Below are 17382 nucleotides of genomic sequence, written 5' to 3'. Positions count from 1 at the left end.
ACGAGCAAGAAAAGAAAAAAAAAAAAGGAAAAAAAAGCATAGAAGTAAATGTGGGCTCTATCAAAATTATGAGAAAATACAGATTAAAAAGAAATTGAGAAAAGTAGAAAAAGAAATGGTTAATAATTTGCAAATATGTAATGTATAATTTTTAACAAGTACAAAACGATACAGTAGCAAACACAAAAAAATAAAAAATATATAAGCAGATAGAAAAATGAACAAAATGCAGCAAAATGTAACAAAATGTAGATAACAAATTTTAAAAATAATAATATTTAATGAGCCTCCAGGCGACATACTACATTTAATGCATAATATGTATATATGTAAATAAAAATCAAAAATTCACAATTTCGTGTTAAAGGGATGTTAACGTAAAGAAGAAAAAAAAAAAAAAAAAGATAGAAAAAGAAAGTAGAATAAAATTTTATTTATTACCTTAACTTGTGCATTCACCTTTTTGCCCGTTTGACAGTGATCATTTTTTATAGGGTGAATAAAAGGGTAAAAATTTGATAGCGAAATTTAGTAAGAGTTATGAACAGTGTCAGTGTTAATTATATTTAAATTTTACATCTTGTAAGATTTCAAAAATTTTATTACAACTTCATTTTTTTTTTTTATTATATATAAAAACACTTACGTTAAAATTGTACAAGTGAAAAAAACAATATATTACATCAAAAATGTCAACTATAGTAATAGGATTTAAAAAATAGGTAATTTTTTTTTTTTTCGTTCTGCTTAGTGTCGTAAATGGGCATGCATCTATATATATATATATGTGTACATCAGTATTATGTATATATGCGTTTGTATTATTTATGTATATATATATACATGCATATTAAGAGAAAGGAAAGACCCCATTTAACAGTAAGCATATATGCATGACTATAAGAGGATGTGTCAAAATTTTTTAATTTAAAAAAAAAAAGTAAGACACTGAATATGGTCAATATTAAAAGTGACCTAGAAGAAAAATAGAGAGCTACTTATGTTATATAATAACATATTTTAAGAATGAAAGAATCGAAAAGGACAATAAATAAGTAGATAAAAACAGTAGTTAACCGAATGAGTTGAAAATTTTCACATCTTTTACTACATTTCAGGGGCGTATATATATTTTAAGCCCATTTTCAATTTTACCTTTTTTATTCAGAGATCAATGAATAATAATTCATTTTTCGTGCATTTTTTTTCTCGAGCATGCTAAAAAATAACACAGGAAAAAAGGGAAAAAAGGAAAAAAAGGAAAAAAAAACTAATGAAAATTTTAAAAGAAGCAATCATGTCGAACAGATTTTTGTGATGTGAAAGCAAATTGAATTAAATTGCCGAGCAATGTACGTTTACAGATGAGCAATAGAAAATCTTTAAAAAAAAAAAAAATCAAGGCAGGTTGTATACACATATGTATACGTATGTGTGCATATGTACCCGCACAAAATGTTACTCCTGGAAAAGGACAAAAAAAAAAAAAAAAAAAAAAAAAAAAAAGAACATCACTTAAATATACGCTTCACGCAGTTGGATGTATTCAAATAATTATTTCTTTTCTTCTAACATAATTTTAAAAATATAATGGTGTAAAAAAAAAAAAAAAAAGAAATTGCTCGAGCTGACAAAAAATAATAAGGGGCGTATATTAGGAAAACGTCCATCCCCATAGCCACAAAAAAAGATCTGTTAATTTCTTCATTTCTACATTTCTTCGTTTCTTCAATTTTACATTTCTTCGTTTCTTCAATTTTACATTTCTTCGTTTCTTCAATTTTACATTTCTTCGTTTCTTCAATTTTACATTTCTTCGTTTCCTCATTTCTACATTTCTTCGTTTCTTCAATTTTACATTTCTTCATTTCTTCTTTTTTTTTTTTTTTTTCGGTTTTACGTGATTACAACGAATTGAGGTAACTTTTACACATTACAAATTTGTCATCATTTTTAATTTTGTTCAGAATAATTCGAGCGAGTTCGCAATCAAACTGTATGGCTTGTATTAGATGTGAAAAGGAGGGAAAATTACTTTCGCTCCTTAAAATACCAAAAATAATTAAATGAATATTTTCATTATAGAACAAATTACTTGTCTGGTAATACAAAAATGCTTCTACAGTTATGTGCTTATTTTCAAAATAAGGGTTATACCCTATAGATATAACAGTTTTATAAATTTTCTTTTTCAATTTAGATAAGCCGAAGTATATACCTGGCATTATATCTGCTGAAGTTAGATTACTATTAAAAATATTTGCTGTTGGTATGTTTAAGTATTTACTGCCTCTTCCAAAACCTTTTACTACCTTTCCATATATATAAATATATTTATTAAATATATAAAACGTTCTCCATGATAATATATCTTTAGTCAAATTGCAGTTGCGTTCAAAGGGATATACAACATCGTTATATTTATTAGAATTATAATCTGAACTGTTTGATGATATGGCATCTTTACTACACTTACTATCCATACTATCTGTACTACCCTTACTATCGATACTATCTTTACTAACTTTACTACATTTATTATGTGCTATTATTATATCCTCCCAATTAATATCATCACAGTTTGAGGATATTGATGAATTCTTTTTCCCTTTGGCTATTCTGAAGTATCCATATCTTTTTGCATAGTTCACAAAACATTGACGATTGCTAAATACTAGACATTTTTTATAATTTTTAAAATTTTTTAAATCGTCAAATGAATTTATTAAAGTATATTGATTTTTAAAACTCTTCCTAATTTTAAAATATTTAAATAGAAGATGAGTTAATTTTTTATTTGAAGTATAAAATATAAAAAAAAAATTTTTTTTTTTTAGTAAGGACAAAAATTTATACACACCGATGTGTAATTTGGAGAGGATAATTATTCTATATAAATTTTTTATTTCTCTTAAGTATTCCTCATTTATTTTATGCTTTTTTACTATTTCTTCTTCTATAAATTGTGTCATATTTAATACATTATCAAAGGTTTTTATTTTTAAGCTTATATTATTATAATTTATTATAAACCGTTTTTTACATAAACGCGATGGGGGAAAATTGTTTAATTTGTATGTACTACATCTGGACTCCTCTTCATTGTTATTACTATCATTTGTATATTTATCCTTTTTACAATATTTCACTTTCTCACTTTTTAAATTTGTGCATAACTCAGTGCCTTCAGAATTCTCTTCTTCACAAAAATTATCGCCAAACGACTCCGACGAACTTTTTACATCCTTCTCTTTGTTACTAATGTTTAACACACATATTTTAGACGAAGCTATATTTTCACTATTAACGTAGTTACCATTTTGTATTAAGTTGTGAATTAACTGGTTTATAGGATTTTCTCCATTTTGGCTTCTCTGCCCATTTTTGTCATTTTCTCCACTTTCGCCGCTTTGCCCATTTTTTTTCCTCTCCTCATACTTATTCATATCTACCTGTTGACTGGTCCCAATTCTTATGTTCCTACTTGCTGAAACTAACCATTCATTTTTGTTTTCAAAGGCAATTATATTTTCCTCCTGATCGATTTCTCCTCCATTATTATTTAAAAGAAGCTGATTGCTATTTCTGTTTTCATTTCCTGCATTCCCTTGACATTTATTACACTGTGACTTAACATCTCGTTTTATTAAATAATGATATTTATTTATTACTTCATGTAAAACATCAAATAGATTTACATTTTTATCGATGTTGTTGAGGAATATTTGAAGCATGAAAATACATATTATTTTTTTTGCTTTTTCTATATTCTCATTATTATCTCCATTTTGTAAAGCATCTCTTCTACCTCTTCGCAAATTATTATGTATGCTTTGTATATAAGTAGTTATGCAACTTCTGTAATTTATTATATAAAAGTCTGCATCGATAAGGGCCATAGTTTTTTCACCCTCTCCAAAATCCATTTATTATTTTGTATTATGCATCAATATGAGTGGTAGTTAATAATTAATGCATAACGGTTAGTGGTTAGAAGTTCATTCCTATATAACACTTGGAAGCTAACCTTTAATAATTAACAATAATGCGAATAAAAATATATGTCGCTTAAAACCTTAGCGTCTTATTGTTTATATTAAAATGAAGTCATAACGTACAGAGGAGCTTCTTTTCTATCTTTTGCTTTTCTTTTGAAATATATTTAAAAAGAAAATTAACAAGGTTAAACAAAACGAAACAAAATGAAACTTAAAGAAACAAAAAGAAACAAAATTAAATAAAGTAAAAAAAAAAATAGGTAAAAATATCTTACAATCTTACAATCTTAAAATCTCTTATTTTTCAGTCGACTCTGAATATATAATTGTGATGCTTACAATAAATGATGCTGCTCATATTTGCGATGTGTAAGTACATTCTGTAAGAGCAATTTGCAAGTACATTTTGCAAGTATATTTGTTCATGTAAACGATTGTTGTAGAGGTTTACATAGCTGATTGATTCACCTATGGTTTATTCGTTCGTTTTTGCCCCTTACGTTTATTTATGCGTTATATGAATATACATATGCACGTATTCGCATATATATATGGATATGATAAGGTATGTGATTAGAATATACATATACATTTATACTTGTGGACATAAGAAAAAAAAAAAAAAAAAAGTTTTACATAATTAAAATGTGAATGATAGATGATATTTTTTAATAAAGCGTGCTGTTAGTATAAAATAAAAAAAAAAAAAAAAAATCGAAAAAGCTAGCTTGTGCTTTTTTCCTGTTATTTTATATTATTTTATTTTTTTATTTTAAAATCAAAAGGGAATGTTCTCTTATTTTGTAATAGTACAAAAAAGAAGATCAAAAAAGATGTAGTTTTGCATTTAAATTTTTTTAAAATATGTTGTAATATCAGCATATATGTTTTTATTTTCTCCGATTTTTTCTTTTGTCTTGTTAGTTTGTGATTTCTTCTTCATCCTGCTCTTCTTTTCTTCCATGTCGTAATTATATTCCTTTTTATCTTCTTCACACAAATCAAATATCGTCTCTGTTTTGAAGTAAATGAATGGAAAAAGGGTTACAGAAAGGTACATACACAAAATAAAAGAAAAATAAAAGGAAAATGAGTATAAACGACCTAGTAGAAGAAAAACAAAAGATAAAATATAATACTTTAAGTATGAAAGTGTGAACTGCTATAATCTTGAAACAATAGAAAAATTAAACTTGACATTATTCGGAATTTATAAAATTCAAAAAATTATAAAATACGTTAATAACAAAAAAGAAAATAAAAAACATAAAATATAATAAAAATAGAATAAAATAGAATAACGAATGAAAACCTTTAATTCTTGTTACAAAAGAATTAATTTGTATTTCCCCTTTTTACAAAATAGAAATATAACATCCGTATAACTGTATGTCGTAAAAAGCTTACCTTCGTTTTCATCCTCCTCAACAAAAAATGTGCTGGTGCTTTGCTCTTTCAGTAGGTACAAACAATCTATATAAATGACACAAAATAAAAGAGAATGCTTGCATTTTTTAGCTTACAAAATATTAGTTATTAGTAGATGTAAAATTATTTTAAATAACTAGCTATTTGTTTCAAATTATCAATTGCAAATATTCATAAGAGCATATAAAGTATTTCCTTAATTTTTTTTAAAAACCTTCTAGAAATTTGTATTTTATTCCTTCCCTTTTTATGCACGATACTGAGAAAATAACAAATGATTGTAGTTATATATGCGCATATATGTATAAACAAAACATAACAAGCATAATGTACGAACGTCATACGAGTTACATACACAAGTAATAAACATAATACACGGATACGTGATTTTACTACTGTGTACACTTAGGAAAACTTAGTCATTATAATAAATAGACATCATAAATAGATATAACAAATGGATATCATATTTAATGATAACAATAAGTAGTCAGAATAAATAGCCATCATATTAAACGGTCATCACATATGATAGCATATGGAATCTTAACTTATATCAAGAGATGTTATATATCGGGAAGTGTTTTTTTCATTTTTATATTCAACTGTTTTATTAACTAATTCGATTAAAAATTTTATCTGTTGAAAATGGTGAGAAATTTGAAATACTATGTAATCTAAATAAAGGCAGGGGTATATGTTCATATTATTTCATATATCCATGGGAACCACACTTCATCATTTTATATTTTTAACTAACCAAAGCTTTTTGGAAAATATTAATAGCCTCATGGTTTATCTAATAAAAAGTTAACAAAAAGATAAAAGATATTTGCTATGTTATTGTAGTACGATAAAAAAAAAAAAAAAAAAAAGTGATGTGAAATGAAGTAAAAAACGGTGTCTTTTTTTTGAATAACATATAAGCATTCTCTTCTTTTATATTATTTTCTTACCTTTCTGACGTTATTATTTAAATGCATAATTTTTTGAATTTTCAAAACGGGAAATTTAATTGTGCTATTTATATCGGTATTCATAAAAAAGAGGGAAAAAAAAAAAAAAAAAAAAAAATACATTTTTATATTACACATCACGTTTTAGATGTAAAATTTTTAAAATAAGAAGGAAGAGGCCATAAAGAAAAAATATGGTAAAAATATGTCCTCTGCTTTTGAGCTAACATATCTCCTGGCACGTCCGTCATTTCAGATTTTTGCTGAGAAGTTAATAAATGTTGGGAAAAAATGAAGTATGTGTAATTGTGGGTAGCGATTGCTGTTCATTTCTTTTCCCCTTTATTTTCCCATATTTAGCCCTTTTTTGTGCATTATTTTAGCCTCCTTTTTTTTTTTTTTTTTTTTTCCTTTTAATTAATATTGCAGCTTTTTGGCATTTTTATTGCATTTGTTTATCGTACCCATTCCAAGAGCTCTTCATTATATTTTAATTTTAAAAGTTGCGCTTGATCTTCAAAAATCTAACGGGAATAATAATAAGGCACACATATTTATAGACTTAACAATGAAAAAATTGGTTATACGAAACTACACGTTATCTCTTGCTCTGTTATGAAGTCATTCTTAACCTTTCTTTCTTCTTGAGATAAGGTCTTCCATCTACTACTTAGTTCTTTCTGAATGTCCGTTATCCTTATCTTTATAAAAATAAAACGTTAGGAAAAAATTTTGTCAAAAATTTTCATTAAAAATAAGAAATGAAATAGTGATGACAATACGGCATAAAATTGTGTTAACAAATTCGTAACTCTTTTTTTTTTTTTTTTTTTTTTTGTTTCTTTACTGTTTCCTTGCTATCAGATTTCTCTAACAAACTATTTTTTACATTTTCTCTTTCGTAATTACAAAAAATGAGATAAGAGGATGGAGGCGCTTTAGGTTTTTTTCTACAAGTTCATGAAATGAAAAATAGAGAAAAACTTTATATAAAAATAACACGATATAGCATATTTCCATTTGTTTCTAGTAAGCATGTCTATTTCATAAGATTATTTATGAAGAATGATCCTAATATTATTTGTACTATGTTTATTAGTTATTCTTTTTATTACTCAATGTTTATTTGTGTTTTTTGATTCTTTCCTTTTTTTTTTTTTCTTAATTCCTTTCAGTTTTTTTTCAGTTCTTTTTAGTTTTTTCCCTAACTACTTCAATTTTTTCTTAATTTTTTTTCCTCTCTTTTTATTATTTTCCGCTTGGTATTATTATGTATACCTGTCCATTTTTATCGTCGTTTAAATTTCAAGAAAAGCCAATAAGAGTTATGTTTAATAAAAAAAGAATGTACACATAATATCTCATAATCTTTTTCATAAATGTGTAATCATTCAATTATTTATATGGGTAATTTCGCTTTTTTTCTTTATTTTAATATGCTATGAAAAAGAAGGTCTCGTGTATTATATTACACAAAATGCACGAGATTAGCAAATCAGCATAATAGAAAAAAAAAAAAAGAAAAAATATAAAGAAAAAAAAAAAAAAGAAAAAGCATACAAATAATAACACTACTAAAGTGCAAATTAGCTTTCTAGTGTTCTCCTTTTACTCCTTATTTTTCGTGAGTCATTTTCCATGAATTTTTTTTTTTTTTTCCCTCACAGTTCCACTTGCACTCCTTAAAAGTGAATATTGTTCGCAACGAAAAATAAACTTCGCAAGCGATGTTCTTCACGTGTTTTTGTTTTAAGGTACATTACGGTTTTATTTTGTTTTATTTTGTTTCACTTTATTTTGCTCTATTCTGTTTTATTTTGTTTCATTTTATTTTGCTCTATTCTGTTTTATTTTGTTTCACTTTATTTTGCTCTATTCTGTTTTATTTTTAGTTAATGATTTATTTATCCTATGCAAGATATTTTTTTCAGTTGTTATATAGAATCATTAAATGCTATAAAATACTCTTCTCATATGTTATTCATTAGTGAATTATTATTTTCTATACTGCAATTAAATACCTTTTTAATGCTTTTTATTAATTACCTTTTGTTAACAGTTTCATTCAGTTGACTTCTTTTGTCCTCTAGTTTTGTCGCCTTTTTATATTCCTTTCTTTTGTTACTTTCCATTGCACTCATTTTATATTTTTTTTTTTTTGCTAATCCTTTTGCCATTTCGTTAGTTCAGTCACTAGCTTGGCTTCCCCACAATTCTGTTTACACTTTTCCCCCCTTGTGCAAGGATCCCCCAATGAAAGTTAGAAAAATATGCATACGTTCAGGTTCCTAAACAGAAAGAACGATCAGCGTGTTCAGAAATGTTCGTACAAATGCAGCGCGAATTATAGAATTACAAAAATAATAAGAGAAATATATTTAAGAAATGATATAAGCTGCGGGATAGAAAAATGTAAAGTTTGTGAAAATAAAAAGAAGAAATTTTTAGATGGAGAAAGAAATATTCTTATTTTAGATATGGATAGTATAATTAAATATATGGATTTTTTATATGAATGTAATATTGATAATATATTAATTCCATTGACAATTTATGAACATGTCAGAACATTCAATAAAATATTATATAAAAAATTACATGAACTATGTTATGAGGTAGAGGAAAATATACCAAATAGTAGTAAAAGATATTCTGTTTTCGTGAATAAATTTTGTAAATTTACCTATGTTGATGATAATGTTCAGGAGAGTACAAAACAAATACAGGAAATTATAAAGATAGTAATATGGCTAAGACACCACAATCCAAAACTACACATAATAGTTATAAGTAATAATTTGTTTTTAAAAGAAGATTGTGAGAAAAATGATATATCTTGTTTTACTTTATTTAAATATGTAAAAGAATTAAAGAAAAAAAGTAATAAAAAAGAGGGGTCTCCAATTAATATAGACAAGTTAAAAATATATTTTGAAGATGATATGACTAATGAAAATAATAAACACGATTCGATGGTAAGAGAACAGGAAGGTAGTCATATACTTGTAGATAATGACAAATATTATGATAAAAAACAAACATTCGAACCACATTTAAGTAAAAAGGATATAATTCAAAAGCTTCGAGATAATGAAATAGTTAAAGGAGTTTTTCAAATTATATGTGTTAATAAAATGGCATTAGTAAAAGTTTCTGAAAATGAAGAAATTGTGATAAGAGGAGCTAGAAAAATGAACAGAGCAATACACAACGATATTGTGGTTGTTGAAATTTTGCAAGAAAGAGGGGAAGTGTCGGATGTAGAAGATGATTATTTTGAGGAGTTGATCAGTCCAGAGGATTCTGAGGAGGAAGAACAGAAGGAAAAAGTAAAAGAGGAAGAAAAGGAGGATACGCGAGAGCAAGAAAATACGCCTAAAAAGCAATCCATCGTACAGTCAAAAAGAAAAAACTATCAATTCAAAGAGAACAATGAAGAAAGGAATCATCCTGGAAAAAATGAAGAAGATTCGAAGGATGATGGTATAAAACAAATACGTTTAAATGAAAGTAAAAAAAAATTATACGGAAAAGTAGTTGGTATTATTAGTAGATGCAGAAGAGAATATGGTGGTGTAATTAAGGCGTATGATAATAATAGAAATATGCACATAAAAAAAATGTTATTTTTTAAAGCTTTCAATAGCAAAATACCATATATTATAATAAAAAGCAATTTAGAAGAAGAACTACGAAATAAAAGAGTAATAGTTATTATAGATAATTGGGATTATAACTCAAAATACCCTCTAGGAAGATGTTTAAGTGTGCTAGGTACTTGTGATGATATTGAAACTGAGACTAAATTAATTTATAATGAATATAATATTTCAACGAAAGAATTTAGTGAAAGTGCTTATATGTGTTTACCTCCGAATAATTGGAAAATACCTGAAGAAGAATATAAAAAAAGAAAAGACTTTAGAGATGTTCTAACCTTTAGCATTGATCCTCTAGGTTGTCAAGATATTGATGATGCATTATCAGTTGAGGTAATAGATGAAATGAAAATTATAAGAGTTGGTGTTCATATAGCGGATGTGTCTTATTTTGTTAAACAGAATAGTCCTCTGGATTTAGAAGCTTCAAAAAGATGTACTACTGTTTATTTAATAAATCAAAGAGTTGAAATGCTTCCCAAATTGTTAACAACAGATTTATGTTCACTGGTTGAAAATGAAGATAGACTAACTTATAGTTGTATTTTTACATTCGATACTAATTATGATATACGTGATATTACTGTTTCCAAGTGTATTATTAATAGTAATAAATCCTTTTCATATGAGCAAGCTCAAAATATTATCGATGATGTAAATAATACTACTCCTACAGCGCAAGCATTAAGAATACTAAATGCAATTGCGAAAAGCTTAAAGAAAAAATGGTCAGAGGAGGGTGCCCTTGAATTAAGAGGAAATTCAGAAGTGTTATTCGAATTTGAATCAAACGATTTTTCTAAAGCCAAAAATTTAAAACCATATGTTAGTTATGAAACAAATAAGTTGATAGAGGCATTTATGTTACTAGCAAATAGGTCAGTGGCAAGAATAATTTTTCAAAGTTTTAAAGCGGCTAGTGTTTTGAGAAGGCACCCACCTCCAAAAAATGAAAATTTAAAAGAGCTAAATGATTATTTACAATCAATTAATGTATACGATTTTAAGTATAGCACTTCAAAGGAATTATCTCATTCACTTAATAATATAAATTTAAAAAACGATCAAATCTTAACAAATATTTTAAAAGTTTTAGTTACGAAATGTATGAATGAAGCAGTTTTTATATCAGGGTATAATGTACATAATAACCAAATGTTAAAACATTATGGTTTAGCAGCAGATATTTATACCTTCTTCACTTCACCAATTAGAAGATATGCAGATATAATGGTGCACAGAATATTAAATCATATATATGGTATCGAGAAATTAGATAACAAATATATAGACATCATTTATTTAAACAAACAAATTAGCTTATTAAATGAAAAATATAGAAATGCAAGATTTGCCTCAAGGGCATCCGTTGATTTTTTTTCTTATCTTTATATAAAAAAAATAGGAAATCAAATAACTAACGCTGTTATTATCAATCTGAAAAAAAATGGTATACAAATATATGTACCTGGATATTCTATAGAAGGTATCTGTTACTTAAAAAGAAAGGATGGATTTATATATGACGAGAAAAGAAAAAGATTCAACAAAATTGACGAAAACCAAAGAGAACTTTTCCACCTTAAATTTTATGACAACATACAGGTTCACATGCAGGTCGACAGTTACGAAATTAAATGTCAAAATCATTTTATTTTTATTAAAAAGCTGTAAAGAAGCAGTGTGGATAGTGTAGACTCACATACGTTCGTACATGCAAACATAAACACATAAATACATGTGTATAATATATAGGTTACTACAGAGGTATACACATTTATGAGCGCACAAACGCCTTAATATATACATATACATAGATGTATAAGTGTACATGTCTTTCTTTATTTGTTAGCTTGTCACTTTACCCCCAACATTGCTCTCTTCGTAACGTCTTTACTGTTTTTACATATTGTTGAAAAGAAAAAAAAAATTCTAAAATTTCTTTTTTGTATTTTGTTAATTCTGTATTTTTCTTTTAATATTTTTTCAAAATTTTTGAATATTTAATTTTGTGAATAAACATTTAAGAAAATGTTCTCTTCAAACAATGACAATACAGTACAAAAAAAAAAAAAAATATATATATATATATATATATATATTATTAAAACGATGCATATGAACAATGTACTAACTAAAAATTAAAAAAAAATTACTAAAACATTATGTATACAAAATTATGCAAAAATGTATGGGAGAAAAACAAGTATGAGAAAAGTTTAAATAAATTAAAGCTGTAACAACACACATACAAATATGTGCAAAGGTAAAATAGCAGAAAAGCATAAAATCTAAAATTGACAAAATTTTTGCAAATATTATTATAAGGATAGAAGTATTACAAGATTAAGAATGTCAAAATATTAAGTTGTCAACATATGACACATTTTGTAAATAGAATATAGTTTGGCATTATAATACTAAACGAAGGAGAAAGTAACAAATATAACAGGAAAAAAAAAAAAAAAAAATTAGACAACTCATAAAAATATTGCACTCTGTACAACAAATAATACATAACATCCTTTTTTCAAAGTGTGAGAACATTTAAAATGTAAATGTTGATATATGAATGTATATATAATAGCATCTGTACCCACTCATATGCATATATAGAAAGTAAAATACGACTACCACTCTACTGATTAATGGGAAAAACCGAAAGTACGGAAAAAAAAAAGAAGATATAAGAAAAAATAAAATAAGAAGATAAGAATGGGATATAACGGAAATGGGTAGCTTGGCAAATAATTAATTATTTAAAACAAAATACGACATATTTATAAGAAATAAGGGTGAAGAAATAAACCATTAAACGATTGTAAATATTTAAAAATTGAAAAAATTATCTCAAATGAAAAACTTTGACTGAAGAAAATGAATTTCGAATTCATCTTTAACAAAAAAAAAAAAAAAAAAAAAAAAAAAAAAACTGAATTACGAGGTAACCACAAATTAACTGAAATATTTTTACTTAAGAAATGAGATTAAAAAAAAAAAAAAAAAAAAAAAGGAATCAAAGAAATAAGAGAAAGAAAAGAAGGAATATAAAAGTAATATAAAAAATATATTTATATTATGTCAAGATAAATTACGAAATTGTAGAATTATATAGAATGAGGAAAAATCAAAATAACTTGTAATCAATAGAGAATAAAGAAGGGGCTAATAAAAATGAGTAAATACAAAAACAAATATTGTACTAATGTATTTATACAATAAACAAATTCTGCTGAAAATAATACTAAAGATTAAAATTTAGAAATATACCAAGCCCATGATGACATCGACATCAAGAATAACAATGACAATGACAATGACAACTACATCAACGATAACGATAACGATAATAATAATAATAACGACGACAACGATAATGACAACAGTAGCAGTAATAACAACATCCACAGCAGTATAACTCATTTAACTTTTTAGACGAAACAGCTAATAAATAAAGTAATAAACAAAACTGCATGCGTCGAGGAATATATATATATATATATATATATATATATAATAAAATAAAGCCATTGCGCAAATGTGTAATTCATTTTAACATGTTTTCAATAAAAAATTATGGAGGGAAAGGGGAAAAAAAGAATTACATATTAAAATAGCTGTATATTATATATATATTTATTAAAAAAAAAAAAAAGAAAAAAAAAAAAAAAAAAAAAGAAAAAAAAAAAAAAAAAAAAAAAAAAGTGATAAAAAAGGAGAGAAAAAAAAAAAAAAAGAAGATATTACCTCTTTGTTAATATCTAAATGCCTAATTATATACATATATTTTTACATTAATTAATAGAAGTTAACTCTTAACATATTTTTAAAGAGAACTTATTTCCATTCGAATACTCTTTAATGCTTCAAATACATTTATTACGATTTCTTACCTGCAGGCACATAGTATATATTCTTCTTTTTATGTATTTTCCCCATTCTTCTCTCTACAAAAGCTTAATAATTCATTTCTTCAGTAACATTTGTACACTAATTTTGTATATAGTAAAAACGGTATTTGCTTAGGCATATATATATATATATATGTACAAATATTTGTATATATATGTAAACACTTCTATACAGTTAAATATGAAGAGCCGTGCATAAAAGCAACTGTCTTCCAATATGCCCGCAGTATGGTACATATTAGATCGTCTTATTTTCTCATCTCATATAATCTCATCTTTTTTTTTTTTTTTTTTTTTTTTTTATAAGTTTAATTATATTATATACGCTTCATTAATTTTATAATTTTCTTTTTAATCTTAATTTAAAATTTTTTTTTTTTTTTTTAATATTAACTTTTATAATTTTTTTGCGCTTTTTCATATAAGAGTTGAAAATAAAATTTAAATTGTTATAACAATGGGCATGTCAATATGGACCACATCGATAACTATTACTATTTGAATAGAAAAAGTTTTGTGCTTGGGCATTTTGATGAGCAGCAAAGTTCGGTTGTGGTGCTGTATTTGGTTGTGTTGGGATATTTTTTTGTGGACGAGAAATTTGCTGAAATGTGTTTATTCCATTTTGGTTAACATACTTTTTCATTTCTTCTTCTTCTCCTTTTTTCACTGTTACTTTTAATTTTTTATTTAGTGCCATAAATCCGTTCATCTGTGAAATTGCTGCGGCAGCGCTTTCAATATTTTCATATGATACAAATGCAAATCCTCTATTCCTTCCTGTATTCTTTTCAGTGGCTATTCTCGCTGATAACAACTCACCAAATGGAGCAAAGGCTTGGATTAAATCAGTTTGCTGCCATTCGTTGGGAACATGGAAAATGAATAAATTTGCACCTGGGGGACCTGTAAAAAGGGGGGTATAAATAAACAGAAAAATGGCATAACATATAGCAAAAAAAAAAAAAGAAAAAAGAAATTGCACACAAAAAAAAAGAAACAACACAAATATGAAATAATGTTTAAAAAAAATCCTCAAAAAATTGCCCAGACGCCTAAACATTAATGCAACTAATTGAAAGCAAAAAAAAATGGGATGTATATCCCGTTCAAGCTCTTTTACGCAGAAACATAATTATCTTTCATAAAAATAACCTGATGAATCCGAAAGGTTGTGCATATTTGGCGTATTGTTCATAAAAATGGTTTCAAATTCTTTTGGCATTTCCCACTGAGTTGTATTTGTTTGTTCATTGTAGTAATAAGGTCTTCCTTCTCCAGAATAATATTCTTTCCATGCACCCACTTGTCGAGGATAATTATTGTTTACACCAAAATTATTTCCGAAGTTTATATTATTAGGGCTTGTAATGTGCGGTTGTGGTGAAATTCCATGTGGTGCATTTTGCATAGGCTGTAATGTTAAGGGCATTTGTGTCTGTTTAGCTGACTTGGGTTCAGCAAACCTAACCTCAACAGGTCTTGCACATCCTTCTAATGTTTTCTTTCCATTTAATGTGTTGATTGCATATAAGGCTTGTTCTTTGAATGCAAATTTTACAAAAGAACATCCTTTTCCTAATCCAGTTGAATTATCTTTCATAATAAAAACTTCCTCAACTGCACCATAAGGAGAAAACATTTCTTTTATACTTTCTTCAGTAATATTTTTTGGTAATGAACCAATAAATAATTTGGCTTGATCAACACCTGATTCAATATTTTGTGGAAAACCTAATTTCATAACTTCTCCTGAAGCATATTTAACTTGTAGTGATCCTAATTGTGGATCTAAAGTTCTCTGATTATTTAATGACCTTATTGCATTATCAGCTTCTGAAATTGATGCCATTTTCACAAAAGCACTTGATTTATGTATGTTTGTTATTTTATCTCGTATGATAACTACTTCATTTACTATTCCAAACTCTTCAAATATAGGACGTAATTGTTCTTCTTCAAAATTTTTTGGAACCCTTCCAATAAATAGTTTTATAGATACAGGTGGAGCTGGATGGCATGGAAAATTGTGATCACTGTAATCAATGTTAATTTCATTGTTATCTGACGAATTTTTTGTTTTTACTGAATTATCCTGCTTCGATTTTGCATTTTTTGTGCTTCCATTTAATTCATTTTCTTCTTTTGAAAAATCCAATTCATCTGATATATTTTCATTATTCTTCCCCTGAATATAATTTGCTGTATTTGTGTCAGAGGAATTTTCATTGGCATCTATGTTCTCACTATTTTCCATACTTATATTCCGAATAGTCATTAATTCTGATGTTCCTTTGTCCCTCACAGGCGCTCTATATGTAAATATGTATATGTATATATATAGGTTCGTATATATATGTACGTATATATTATATATATATGTGTGAACCTACGTATTACGTGTTCGAGCTGGGCGTTTCTAATATAATATACAAAGATAAAAGAGAAAATATACTCTATTTAATTTTAAAATTAAATAAAAATATAAAAAATAAATTTTACATAAATTTCATAAAATCTCTTCAATATTAATTTACGCTTTTTAAAAGCTTCTTATTTTTTTTTAATTTTATTTTTACATTGAATTTTATTCTGAATTTTGTTTTTAAATTTATTTTTAATTTTAATTTTATTTTGTTTGTTCTTTTGTACTCTCTTTTTTACAATATTACTACAACAATAATATGCCTTTTATAAAATTATATAGATGTTTATGTATATATATATATATATATATGTATAATACACTATAATTTTCAATACGTGTATGGCATAAAAAAAAATTAAAGGAATTATACAATTGTTAAATGGTACTTCGCAATAGAATAAATTCACATAAATGCTTATCTACTTTTTTAAATTATCCCGTTTTTTCAAATTTATATAAACGCATATCTATATTTATATATATATATATGTATACATAAGCATATATAAATATATACGTACATGATGTAAGTACATGTTATAGCTCTTTCACACGTAAAATATAAATGTAACGTTGATGAAAAAAAATAAGAAAATGAAAATGCTTAACTGTATTTTGATAAGGAATATCTCTTTTTTTTCTTTTTAATTCATAATTTTTAATTATTCATCTTTTTATTTTAATAATCCTTTCATTTTTTTTTTTTATTTCTCTTTGCTCCTTGTTTTTTTTATTTTTTTTTTTTTTTTTTTTGGGCTTTGTACTTAAGTCATAAGAAGAGCACGTAAAAAAAAAAGTGCATGTGAAATAAAAAAATAAATATGTATTCTTATATATAACATTATTCCATAAACAAGCATACTTATATATATATAATATATATTTTTTATACATACAAATGCATACGCTATTCTTATTGCGCACATAAAAAGCTAGAATATTTATAAAACTTGTGCATATTTTAAGAAATAGCACAAGCCGAATATAAAAATATTATAATAA

The 17382-nt window shown here is 25.7% G+C and overlaps 4 protein-coding genes across 4 annotated transcripts; 1 reads left to right on the top strand and 3 right to left on the bottom strand.

Moving 5' to 3' along the window:
* Window positions 1-1904: 1904 nt before the first annotated feature.
* On the bottom strand, window positions 1905-3926 carry PmUG01_11026900 (riboflavin kinase / FAD synthase family protein, putative; the record flags this gene model as incomplete). The annotated part of the gene is made up of 1 exon (XM_029005917.1): window positions 1905-3926. The coding sequence occupies one exon, from the start codon at window positions 3924-3926 to the stop codon at window positions 1905-1907; it is 2022 nt and encodes a 673-aa protein (XP_028862458.1).
* A 919-nt stretch (window positions 3927-4845) lies between these two features.
* On the bottom strand, window positions 4846-7668 carry HMGB4 (high mobility group protein B4, putative; the record flags this gene model as incomplete). The annotated part of the gene is made up of 11 exons (XM_029005916.1): window positions 4846-5012; window positions 5406-5471; window positions 5641-5685; window positions 5978-6065; window positions 6187-6225; window positions 6383-6446; window positions 6611-6645; window positions 6847-6906; window positions 7015-7083; window positions 7230-7332; window positions 7661-7668. 11 exons carry the CDS (start codon window positions 7666-7668, stop codon window positions 4846-4848), a joined length of 744 nt encoding a protein of 247 aa, XP_028862457.1.
* A 984-nt stretch (window positions 7669-8652) lies between these two features.
* Window positions 8653-11715, top strand: PmUG01_11026700 (exosome complex exonuclease RRP44, putative; the record flags this gene model as incomplete). The annotated part of the gene is made up of 1 exon (XM_029005915.1): window positions 8653-11715. The coding sequence occupies one exon, from the start codon at window positions 8653-8655 to the stop codon at window positions 11713-11715; it is 3063 nt and encodes a 1020-aa protein (XP_028862456.1).
* A 2703-nt stretch (window positions 11716-14418) lies between these two features.
* On the bottom strand, window positions 14419-16230 carry CELF1 (CUGBP Elav-like family member 1, putative; the record flags this gene model as incomplete). The annotated part of the gene is made up of 2 exons (XM_029005914.1): window positions 14419-14858; window positions 15108-16230. 2 exons carry the CDS (start codon window positions 16228-16230, stop codon window positions 14419-14421), a joined length of 1563 nt encoding a protein of 520 aa, XP_028862455.1.
* Window positions 16231-17382: the final 1152 nt, after the last annotated feature.

Source organism: Plasmodium malariae (genome assembly GCF_900090045.1).
Source record: "Plasmodium malariae genome assembly, chromosome: 11".
In the NCBI taxonomy this organism is placed as follows: Eukaryota; Apicomplexa; class Aconoidasida; order Haemosporida; family Plasmodiidae; genus Plasmodium; species Plasmodium malariae.
This window is presented reverse-complemented; position numbering and strand designations above follow the sequence as displayed.